The sequence below is a fragment of the Ovis aries genome, chromosome 2 (genome assembly GCF_016772045.2).
Source record: "Ovis aries strain OAR_USU_Benz2616 breed Rambouillet chromosome 2, ARS-UI_Ramb_v3.0, whole genome shotgun sequence".
NCBI lineage: Eukaryota > Metazoa > Chordata > Mammalia > Artiodactyla > Bovidae > Ovis > Ovis aries.
The window spans coordinates 70,382,371-70,394,994 of NC_056055.1; the positions used below are offsets into that span (position 1 = coordinate 70,382,371).

General features: G+C 42.9%; 1 protein-coding gene across 11 annotated transcripts in view; it reads left to right on the top strand.

Moving 5' to 3' along the window:
- Positions 1-12,624, top strand: part of SMARCA2 (SWI/SNF related, matrix associated, actin dependent regulator of chromatin, subfamily a, member 2) — a 176,650-nt gene that overhangs the window by 106,867 nt on the left and 57,159 nt on the right. For all 11 annotated transcript variants that reach the window (XM_060410937.1, XM_027964526.3, XM_060410946.1 and 8 more), the window contains exons 26-27: positions 1,067-1,144; positions 6,138-6,356. In XM_060410937.1, coding sequence (XP_060266920.1) covers positions 1,067-1,144; positions 6,138-6,356 — 297 coding nt within the window. The remainder of the gene's footprint in view (positions 1-1,066; positions 1,145-6,137; positions 6,357-12,624) is intronic.

The window sequence follows — 12,624 nt, forward strand, 5'->3', positions numbered from 1 at the left end:
CTCACTCAGCATATGATAAAAAGCATTTTGGACTATAAGTTTTGTAGTATCTACCCAACTTCTGGAATCTTATAGAAAAGATTGAAAAGTGTGAAAATTATAGAATAACATTTCTAAAAAATTTTAGAACTGTTGGTTTCTGAGGAATTTTTAGATATGTAATGTGCCTTAGTCTAACATATTATAAAATGAAAATGTGAGGCCTTGGGTAATTGCTTTCTCTACCTCATTTAAATTATTTTCATTAAGAAGAGTTTTGTGGGGGGTTTGTTATTGATACCTTTTGAGTTGTCACAACCATAGCTGTAACAGTAGCATAATAGTGCCCACTGAAATACATTGATGAAACATATTTTAAAGGCTATGTATTTGACACATATAGCCATGTGATTTTTGTGGTCTTGCTTTGTGTCTTATCACTAAGTTTCACATACTCGTGTTCTTCATAAAGCTTTGAAGATAAGCATTTATATTGCGCATAAGGTTGATGGAATTAAAAGAATTAATGCTAGACCCATTCTCATGGGGATTTCCTTATTTAAATCATACATCTACTCTGTGGAGTAAATGTCATGCCCATTTTACAGATGAGGTCATTGAGGCAGGGAGACAGTAAGTAGCCTGTTTTGAAAGTAAGGAAATCAAGGGACTTCCCTGGTGGGCCAGTGGTTAAAACTCCATACTCCAAATGCAGGGAACATGGGTTTGATCCCTGGTCAGGGAACTAAGATCTCGCATCCTGTGTTGTATGGCCAAAAAAATAAAATAAAATTAAGGGGATCAAGATACACCCCCCTCCCACCCTCAAAAGAACTGGTATTTCTTAGAGTGTACTGTTTCCTGCCTAAACAGTTTTTGCTCTGGAAAGATGTTTTGAATTGCTTGCAAAATACTTATGGCAAGTGACCCTTCTATTTTCTTTCTGGCTTGAAATGGGGTCCCATTGGTCTGGGGAATCACCTCTGGAGATTCACCTTAGCCACTGGTACCTCACCCCAGTTGTCCAACCTCTCTCCTAAAACCTGTTAACTCATTCTGTTCTGTTCTGTTCTGTTCTTAATCCCAGGAAGAAGATGAAGTGCCCGACGATGAGACTTTAAACCAAATGATTGCTCGACGAGAGGAGGAATTTGATCTTTTTATGGTAATGTTACAGAAAAGCATGGAAACAAATGGCTCATTCCCTCCCCCGCTCCTCTTCTGTTAAACGCATGATGTCTGGGGCCTGTGTGCCCTGGCCAAACTTCATTTGTAAAGCCTGAGCCTTTTCCTTCAGTTCAGAGGCTGCAAACTAGCTGGATTTAGCCTGCAGACATATTTTGTTTGGCCCATGCCGTGTTTTTTAAAAATTTCAAGTCTGTTGCCAACACAAAAAGAATCCTGATTTCTGGCTTCTCTTGAAAAATGAGCATGGGCTGTAATACCAGGTCCACCTCTGATGGAAGTGTTTGGCTAGGGCTGAGTAGCAGTTGAACCCTCAGGACAGGCCATGTGGTCCCCAGCTTACCACAGACCCACCCCCGCTTCCAGCTCATTTCTAATGCCGGAAGGCATCCTTCAGGGAACTGCCCTGTTCCTCCAGGCAGAGTTCACAGCTATTCCCTAGCTGTCTCCTTAGGGCTCCAAACAAATATGTTCCCTGGAGGCGGGCAGGGGGAACAGTAGGAGGACAGGAACTGAAACGACCTCCTCCCTTTCCTTCCTGTTGAAGAGAGCCTCCCTAAGCAACCTTCTAGGTATGCATCAAGGTGTGCGTGCTAAATTGGTTCAGTCGTATCCAACTCTTTGTGACCCTATGGACCGTAGCCCACCAGGCTCCTCTGTCCATGGATTCTCCAGGCAAGAATACTGGAGTGGGTTGCCATGCCCTCCTCCAGGGGATCTGCCTGACCCCAGGATCAAACCCATGTCTCTTATCTCCTGCATTAGCAGGCAGGTTCTTTACCGCTAGTGCCACCTGGGAAGCAACCTTCTAGGTCTGCATCAAGGTATAGCCTTCCCTTAAAGATCTAAATTGGTTGCCTTTCACTGGTATTACACAGATGCAAAGAACCTTGACATTTGAAAATTTAATGTCCATGACGTTTCAACATTGACTTTCCAGGATACATAATCATCTGTAATCTTGCCCAAACCTGAATTTGATGTATGTCTCTGGCCTGCCATAAGGTCAGTAGGGAAGGGAGCAAGTCTCTTAGCTAGTGAGTGAGGCCCTCAGAAGTCATATTTGATTGTATTCTTAAGGCATTAACTATAGCTATCTTATTTACCTCTGTATCCCCAGTGCTCAGACCAGTTACTGGCACATAATAGATGCTTAATAAATATTTGCAAAATTTCAGGCCTCATGAGGATGTCAGCATAGGTCAGGACCTAAAAAGGCCCCGTTCATCTTTTGATCTTTCTAACATTAAGCCTGTCTGTGGAGTGAGTGAATAAATGCTTAGGAACCCCCAATCAGAGCTCCCAAATTTGAAGCCCCCAGGTCTCAGACAGATGACTTGCATGAGGGAAGCAAGTGGACAGGGGTGAGTGGATGGTGGTGAAGGGTGAACCAAAGGGAGTCGCTTTGTCTCAGGAAGACAGAGCTGAAAGTCCCATGTAGTCAGAAATTCTAGCTTTTCAAGAGAAACTAAAAAGTGAGGTTTTTGTATTCACTCTCTGGATTGCAAGATGTTTGCAACTAAATTCGATTTTTTTATTATAATTTAACACTTCAGGCCAAGTAAAATATGACCCTGGGCCAAATATGACCCATAGGGTTTGCAATTTCTACCTCTTCAGCCTAGACAGTCTGAGAAGGGAGTCCCAGCTGTGTGAAAGCTTAGTTATTTTTGTGACTTTTGTCTTGGGAACAATGATTGTGCTCACACGCAGTGATTCAAGATAAAGGATAGTTAATTCTTTCTCAGGAAACTTTTTAGTAGCCACAGGACTAGCTCCTACCCTGGGATGCTCACTCTCCCCCTGCCCTTTAAAATGAACGCTCCTACCCATAGTAAGGCCATTTTGAAGAAAAATGGCAGAAAAAAGACTTTACTAGCATGGTCAACACAGGGTGTTCATAAAACCTAAATTTCTTAGACTGCCGATCACCACCGTTATAGATTATTTTCTGTTTGGGGAGATTAGAGATACACTTAGGAAACAGACTAATCTTTTCTCTCCTTGAGGAGCTTATTAAAATGTAGATGACTGGGGAACACCAAGGCAAGCGGCCTTCAGCTTCCTTGGCTGATCACTGATTGGCAATAATTCAGCACTGCTATAGCCGCAGACACTCTTGAGGCCCTTGGAAAGGATAAGCTATCTGCCATTATTCAAATCAGATTAGGCCCAGAGATGGAGGTTTCCATCAGCAGCCGGGAGATAAGGGAAAAGGAGTACTTCTCTTTTCTGCCTTTCTGGCTGGGTATTTGTAAAAATTGAAAGCCTCGGGAAAAAAGAAAAAAATTGGATGTCTGGCCAAGGCTCAGCCTTCTTTTAACTGGGCACAGGTGAAGCTGGCTATGGAAGGCTTTTCTGTAGGCATTTTCATTTTGTGAACATGTGCTGGTTTCTTAAAGGTTGACTTCTCATTTTTGGATAATACTGATTTTTGGTTTGGTTTGCCTTGTGTTGGTTTTTTAAAGTCTTTTAATCAGACTGCTGCCTTTGGCCAATTCACTATTCATTAGCACCTCCACCAGGGGGCAGGAAATCAAATTGAATCCTTGCCAGTTCAGATTAAAAACTGTAGTGAGAAACAAGAATGGAATGTGAGCTAGATTTGGAATTCAAATATTTAAACTCTTAATCCATTATTATTATTATTTTTTTTAAGTTAGCTCTGCCAGGCTCCTCTGTCCATGGGGATTCTCCAGGCAAGAATACTGGACTGGGTTGCTATGCCCTCCTCAGGGGATCTTCCCAACTCAGGGATCAAACCCAGGTCTCCCCTCATTGCAGGCGGATTCTTTACTGTCTGAGTCGCCAGGGAAGCCCATAGAGTAATACAGACATATTATTTGAGTTTTGTATCCTAGGCACTGTAGTTAAATAACACACATTATGCAGATAATCTCTTTAAAATAAAACCTTTCTTTTGAACATTTTTTCTTGTTTTCTCCTTCCAAAACTGACTTCAGAAAGTTATCTCTTATTACCTATGAATTTTAACTAAAAGAGATTTTTGACAGGCCCAGATTCATGTCTGAAACGTTGTGCTAACATACTAACATTTTAAAAGCTTTAAAAAGCTTTTAAGCTGCTCTGTTCCCTACAGAGGCATTATTATTTCCCCTTAAAAATAATCATACGCATTAGCATAAGGTTATTGGGTGTTAAGACAAACATATGTAATAGCCAAATGATAAATGAATCTTACTTGCATATGAACTTCAGATTTTGTACTTGTCTTCTGTAAGTAGAAATCTTTGGGAAGAGTTACAGTCATAAGAACTTTAATCTTATTAAAAATTTCATCAAAAAATTTTTTTGTATTCTTCCTAAAAGGAAAAAAAGCAGTGCAATATATTTTCTTTTATATTAGAAGAGAATTATTCTCTTATTTGTGGACTAATGCATGGCATAAGTCATTTTACAAGTCTTGGTATAGGAAATGCTAATCATATAAGCAAAAATTGAAGTGGTGATATTTTGCCATCTCTGTACAGTGCCTTAACAAAAAATGGTTTTTCTTGAATACCATCTAATAACTATTAGGAAATTACCTTGAGAGGCCCCTGTTTAGATTGCACTGTTTGTTATCTAAGCATCCTCTGTGTGCTGATTCCAAAGGTTTGTTGGATCTCATTTCTGATACCAGAGCATTAGGAGGCAGGATTAAGAGCAACCTCTCCAGCTAACTATAGCATATGACAGAATAGGACGGCCACATTTATCTACCAATGGGACTCCGCCATGCTCCAAGCCCAGCCCATCTTGGGAATATAATGATTTCCAAAAATGTTGAAATATGAAATGTTGCATAGTTTAAGGAACTTTGAACTTTAGATCGATTCTAGAGATCCAGTTTGGACTTGAACAGAAATTTCTTTTACATCCTGTTATCAGTTTTAGCACTTTAGAAAAAATTAATATTGATTCCCATTTCAGTACAGTAGAACTGAAGGAAGAGGGAAAAGGTCAATCATTTAATGGTTAATGGTCTGTTTGTTTTAGAAATGGTCTCGCCAGTGACAGACACATATACCTAATGTATACAGCAATCCAGTGGAGGTTTTGCTTTTTTTAACCATCACATTGTTTAGTTATAGGTTACAGGCAAATACATGGCACTTAATTTATTTACTAATGCACTGGATTTTTTAAAAGGAAAATAGGACATGGGGATATAGGCATTTTGAAGACTGTTGAAGGAAGCCATTTCACTTACATCAGTTGAGATGAGATTTCCTTTGATATCTGTCACTCTGTGGCATAATATTTTCATAAGAGCTAAGCTTTTTGAAACCTGAAGAACTGAGGGACATTCCTTCTCCCAGAGCTCAGGGTACACCGAAAATTGAATACATTCACGACTGACTGACTAATAAACCAGTTATGTGCTCACATGTCCAAGTCCAACTGAGGGTGGCTATTTTATAATGACACTTGGTGACTAACTCTTCCTGGTTGTCTGATTAAAAGCATGAGCCCCACTGAGGTACAGGAAATTTTCTTAATGAACTTTCTCTTTTATATGCCTGAAGAATACTTTTACACCTGTGCAGCAATGAGTTGTATCACCAGGGCTCATATTTTTAACTCATTTTTTAAAAAATTGAAATATAGTTGATATATAATAATGTTATATCAATTTCTGCTGTTATATTTTTAAAATACACCCCCAATTAGAATTTTCTCACTGTTACTTAAGGGGGAGCTTTTGCATCCACATAAATTAAGAAAAGGAATTTTTTTAAGGAGTATTTTTTTAAGTACTTGAATAAATTTCAAAGATGGGGACCGGGGAAGGGAAGAGATTTTGGCCTTATGGATGAGCTAGAACAAGTCAGAACACAGAGGCTCCACGGGGGATGCCGAAGGGGCCCTGCAGCCATCGGAGGAGACTCGCAAAGAGACTTACCTGTTGCTAAGTCTACACCGTACAGAATCCCCTTGCCCTTTGGTGAGACTTCTGTTCATCCCTCCAGCGCATGGACATGGACCGGCGGAGAGAGGATGCCCGGAACCCAAAACGCAAGCCCCGCCTGATGGAGGAAGACGAGCTGCCCTCGTGGATTATTAAAGATGATGCCGAGGTGGAACGGCTGACGTGTGAAGAGGAGGAGGAGAAGATCTTCGGGAGGGGGTCTCGCCAGCGGCGGGACGTGGACTACAGCGACGCTCTCACGGAGAAGCAGTGGCTGAGGGTAGGTGTGGCTTTCTCCACTTTCCGCTCTGTGGGGCGTTGCTGGCTCGGTGAAATCAGAGGCCTATGGCTGGACCCGTTTGAGGGGGACTGGTTGCCCCTGCTACGGGAAGGGGCTCTTGAACACAGATAAGTCAGTTTGCTCTTGCAGCGGAGTCATTCTGCATTTCGTTGGAAGATAATGAGGCGGTGTTTTGCAAGAGCAGGGTTGGTCATTGGAAACATAGGATTATGAGAGCTATGAGACCCGCTAATGTTTTATGACTCGTGATTGCCTGGTCATGCCTCACTTAGAGTTAGAATCGAAATGTGGTAGGGGGCTTTAGAAGTCTTTTTCATTGTTCGCCCTCATTTCATGTTCTTTAATCGGAGTTTCACTTTTGCAAGTCTTGCAGAGAGAGTTCAGGACAGCAGTCTCTTCTGACTACATTGCTGTTTCCTAGACCCACGTAACATTAGCACTGGAAGGTGCCTTTGTACTCTCTTGGTTTTGCTGAGGTCCAGAGAGGTTAGGTGACTCTGCAGGGTCACACAGCTGGCTAGAAACAACAGAATCAGTGAGTGCTGATGCATTTGGGGGCTTGATGTTGGCTTGATCTGATCCGTCCCTTGCAGATGCTGCCTGGGGCCTGGGACTCGGGTCACTGACACTTGGAAATGGTATTCTATAGTTTGGATTGCTTTTTGTTACCCTGCTTTGGAAAATGTTGATTCCTCGTTTTGACTGAGGTCTGTGATCTCAGACTGTTTGAGCACAGAAATATCAAACTGCTCCTAGGAGCCACGTGTGTGACTGCCCAGGTCAGCGTGACTGTTCCCTTTGAAGGTTTAGCCACACTTTCGTTTTTGGGTACAGACTTAGAACCAAGGCAGACAGAACAGTCTGGGATGTGCATTCCAGGCAGGGCCGGTAAATGCGTGATGGATATAGTAAGCATGGTTGGGTGAAAACCAAACAAAATAGAAGCTGTTTTCGTGAGCTGTTCATTTTATCAGAAGCGCATGCAGTTTCCAAGCGTTGTAAAACATGGATTTTAGGACCCAGGCTGTACGTAGGTAGGTGGGTGGGAGGGCCATGGAGGAAGGGTTTTGAGATTGGGTATCTCAGGCAGACAGGTCTTGGCCCCACTTGAGAGGCGGTTTACTCGGGCTGTCTATGATGAGAGAGAATGACCTGTATTTTGAAAAGCTTGACGTCTGTGGTGTCCTGAGAAGAAAGGGACAAGGAAAGCGTTGCTCCTCTCTATGGTTGAACAATGACATGTGAAATGTAACTTTTGTGTGGTGGTTTTACTGTCACATCCAAACATTCCAGTGGCCTCAGAATATGGTCTTATGAGTTTCTTTTGTTTCACTGTTGTGAGGTTGTAGTTGCATAATTAAGATCCATTCGCTAATGGGAAGAGTTTTTGCTTAATACTCATTTCTGAGCTGGGGGGGAAATTCTTTTCCCCTTCTCTTTTATGTGAGCAATAAATTAACTACCTGGATATTATTATAGGGGATGAGACAAGAACCTAGGCCAGCATTTTAAAGTCTATCTTATAAATGTATAATTTCCAGACACTACAAGCAAAATAATCGTTTATTGGGCAAGAAGGTAGCTGAATGTATCCTTTTTTAATAATCAATGGAAAACGCTCTTCAAGTAAATAGCGTTATGAATCCTAGAAAGTTTTCAAGGTTAGAATACCTCATTTTTTTCTCTTCTTCAGTTTATACCACTCAGGATGAGGGCTGTGCTACCACACAGGAGAAACTCCATGAATGCGTGTGAAAATGAAATGATAAACTTATAAGAAGAAAGTGGAAAGTTACTAATTTACCAGTCATGTTAGAGTAGTATTGTGTATTTTGTAGACTTCCTTTTTTTTTGTCTAGTGTTTCTTCACTCAGTTCACATTCTTTTGTCTAACAAAAGGAACATGTATGTCTAAAAATGGAAAACTAGCTTGTTTTACAAAACTGTGCTGTGAAATTGATGTTCATAATTTTCACCTTAAGGTGCCTCGCAAGATACCACATCAGCCAAGAAGGATAAAACTGTTCTCAGGGCAGCTTTATTGTAATATTCCGTTTTGTAATCTCATCTCTTAGAAACTGTGTCTCCATATTCAGTGTGAGTTGATAACTTGCCATTAACCAGGCCATGCAATTAATGCAGGATGCCTCGTGGCCTGAGTATTCAAACAGATGCTTACTGTCCATCGTTGTTTACTTGTTCACCAGCAGCCATCCTGTTTAATATCAGCCTATTAAGCTCTTTCTTGATAATAAACTTTTATGCAAGGGGCTCTCATGGGCCTAAATGTGCGGAGATGTTCTCCACTGGCTGATGATTGAACACACTGGGTGAACCTAAGCAACGCAGCCTTGAAAGGGAACTTGGCAAAGACTGTTCTATAAGAAATGCTGTAACAGGGCTAAAATAATTCTCCCTTCTCCTGGAAATGTTGTACAAAGCCGGCTTGGCAGAGGCATTGGCAATACATAGAATCCCTGAGTTGGAAGACAGCTCAATGGAACAGCTCCCTGTCCCGTGCTTACATCACATCCTCTGCAGCATCCGTGCCAAGAGGCTGACCGTCCGTAGAGGAGACATGCTGCCTTTTGTCTGCACAGCCCTTCCAGTGGTCGGCCCCAACTGTTAGTTCTTCTTCCCGTTGAACAGAATCCCCTTTCCTTATAGCTCCTGCTTGCTGGTCCTGATCCTATTCCCTGGGGGGTGAACAGAACAATATTTTTTCTGTTTTTAGCATCACCTCCCACTGGATGAAACATTTGAGGACTCAAATGCAGTTAGAATGAACTTCCCTACATTGCTCTTTCTTTGGTGCTCTCCTCATCCTCTAGGGCCCGACTTAATTGCCACCACTCCTTTGATCCCTTCACGAGTAAACACTAATCACACTTCTCATACTCTCGCTTTTCTTGGCCTGTTCTTCAGTAACAGCTCAAATCCAACTTGCTAGTTTTCTTGGTCATTGTTGACATACCTGCTTTCCTGATTCATTAGCACGCTGCATCTTGGTTGGACTTCCGTGTGCAAATAATAAGTGCCCATTGATTGCCAAATAGCGCAGGATTGATGTATAAGAATATTGCTGCAGGTAATGTTCACTCTGGCAGTAGATGGACCTAAACCTGCTCTATTCATGGGCCTGTCCAAAAGAGTAAGTATTTCTCAGGTAAAAATTGAAGGTGGGTGTTTCTGGTTGGTGGAAGCAACCATTCCACCCAGGGCTGTTCAGGGATCGAGGCTGGAGGGACTCTATCAAGCCTCAGCATCTCCATCCCCTTGAGCTGGAATTGGGGAACACAGCAGAGAGTGGTATGTGCTGAGTTCTAAGGACTCTAAGTGAATGGGCCTCCGTGACTTCCGCTCACATCCCATTAGCTAGAACTCCATCCTGGGACCATGTTAGCTATAAGGGCGGCTGAGAACTGTGGTCTGGCTATGAGCCCAGGAAGGTAGGTGACGAGATAGCAGTGTCTGCCTTGGAACACTTAGTTTGAATTGAAGTGCTACGACCATTTTCTTTGAAAATTTTATTATGGTTTCATCACAAGCAGATTTTATTTTATAATCATAGTATGCTAAAAATTCCCACAGTGTCCTTTAGACAATCTGTTGAGTTGGAAGATTTAAAAAAATTTTCTGTATTCATGTTATTTTAAGTGAAGAGGATCAAAATTTCAAACAAAGCTCAATTTGACTTTTTTTTTTAAGGTTTTTAAAGTTGTTTTGAAAGTCCTGTTTCCATTGAGGAAACCTTAATTTCTTCGGTGTTAGGCAGTCTCAAGTGAACTTCCTCTTTTGGGGATAGTCAGGTCAACATGCATGCCTCCCATGGGCTGTTTTTCTCCCCTTCTAGGGGTTCCTTGCCATCTTCCTTCCCAAGATGGCATCTGGATGAAGGTAGAAGCTGGGGTTTTATCATGACATTGGGGCAGGTACCCTGTCTTGTGGATCTCTGCTGGGCTCAGCACAGGACTCCCAGTCTGACTCCTTTCGCTGGAGGCCTTGACATGCAGCCAGTCCCGTCTTCTGGTGTCTTTGATGACATGTGCTGTTAAAGTCTGGGGTTCTGGCCAGTCTCCAAGGGTCAGCTTTCCTGAAATCTCATGAAGACTCTCGGCTTCTCTGGTCTCTTAGTGCTCTCAGCTCTTTTGCGCACTAGTTGGGAATCTGAAAACTCTTGGTTGCTTTCTTCCCAGTATGCTGGAACATCCAGGAGAGTCCAGCCCCTTTTTGTAAAAAAAAAAAAAAAAATCACAGTCTCACTACCAGGGAGTTGTCAAGCCTGAAGCTTCTAGAATCTGGTAGTTGGGTGAGTCAGGAAGCTCTTTAAAACAAACGATACAAAAATGCCTTACTTTTGCAAAATCTGTCAAAGTATCTGACTATATGAATGTACTGTGAGGGACTTTCCTGGAGCCTTGGGAGGTGCTGGTAAAGTGAGAATCCTAAAGCCCACGCTTCATGGCCTTCATAGAAAATCTACCGCTGGGCATTTTTGCTGCCTCATTGCTCTTGCTCACTTCGCCACCCCTGCAAAATATACCAGATTTGGGGCCTGAAGAGTGAATATTCCATTTCAGCCCTAGCTAGGTGTATTGCAGGTCAGTCTGGTATGAACTACCTGGAGTTAGACCCCACAAGTTAAAGGGCTCAGTTCCCAGTAAGACTGGGCTTACTTTGGTGGCCAGCCACACTGTGGGGATCCCTGGACCACCTGCACTACTAACCGACTGGCTGTAAATTCAAGGGGTTCTCATGACCCTCTCGGGTTCAGTAATTTGCTACAGTGGATCCAGAAAGTACCTCTGGTGGTTACAGCTTTGTTATGAACGATACAAATCGGGAGGGCCACCCAAATGAAGTAGCACACAGGATGGTCTCAGGGAGGGTACCCAGCTTCCCTGCCCTTGCCTCATGGAACCAGAGGGCACCCCTCGTGGCGCAGCAGTGTGCACACCAACCAGGAAGCTCCACTGAGCTTCCGTGTGCAGAGTCATCATTGGAATCTCCTCCCCATAGAGGGAGCTGGCACAGCGGCTTATACTACAGGTAACGAAGTCCTCAGGGCTCATGTCTTACCTCTCTTCCTCTTAACCCCCTTTTCCTCCTGGACAAAAGGCTCCCTATCCTGCCTTCCTGTCACATTGCAACGTCCCGTACACACGTGGCCTGGCCACGGTGCTCTTCACTGTGGCTTCTAGAGCGGTTCTGGGGATCCCTGTCCAGCAGTCTTACCTCCTAATTCCAAAGAGCCTTCGGAATTGAGGAAACTCCTCTCCATCAGCCTGATTTAGACTGCTGTCTGCTGGTAGAACCACAAGTCCTATTGTGGAAGTCAGTGGTGGTGTTTTGTCTTTTTTTGTCTTTGCATATTAACTTTGCCCTAATCCTACTCAAGGCAATAAGTGGTTCCCCTGAATAAGCAATGGTCCCTTGAGAAAGTGTGGAAGAGAATATTAATGTAGTTTTAAAAGTATTATGTCAATTACCATTTTGTAGCTTTCCCATGGAGTACCCACAGTGGTAACTGCTCAACTATGTATTGTGTGTCTGTATTTCCACGTAACCAATAATTGGCTCATGCTGATAATTTCTTGGAAGAACATCTTTGAGGGCAGGCATTCATAGACCTAAATTGGCAGACGTTGGATGAGCCCGTTGGGCCAGGTGTTTCTTACGTGCACGGGCTGTGATGTTCCTAGTATGATAATCATGACTGAGGCGGGAGCCCCGTAAAATTGGGGTGTCTGTAAAGCTTAACAGTGGGCGGTGGGTGAATGATGGAATGCCTGGCTTTCCTATTCTTCCTGTTCCTTTGGTCCTTCTGCCAACTTCAGAATCCTTCCCTTCCTAAACATTTAGTGACATCCCAGAATTTATTTAATTGCCGAGTGAGTGATTTGTGCCCCGCAGCACTTGAGGATAATTGGAATGCAGTCTAAATGATGTGCTCTGTATAATATTTCATTGCCAGCCGGATGGAGGGAAGGAACTTTGGAGTCTGCTTTTGTTTCACAGTGGATCTGATGCCTCGAAACTGTCGTTGAAAAGGTCCCTTACTTGGTGGGGTCTCTTCTCATGGTACGGTCCTTACATATGAGTGTAAGGATGTTTCTTTTGGTTTTGTAAGCTCCTGGTGATGGTATGAGCTCTGTTCCTACAGTGCCCTGCACTGTCAGGCCCCAGACCATGTTATCTAAATGATGGGGCTAAGACTCACATCCTTGGATCTTTCAGTCTCACAAGA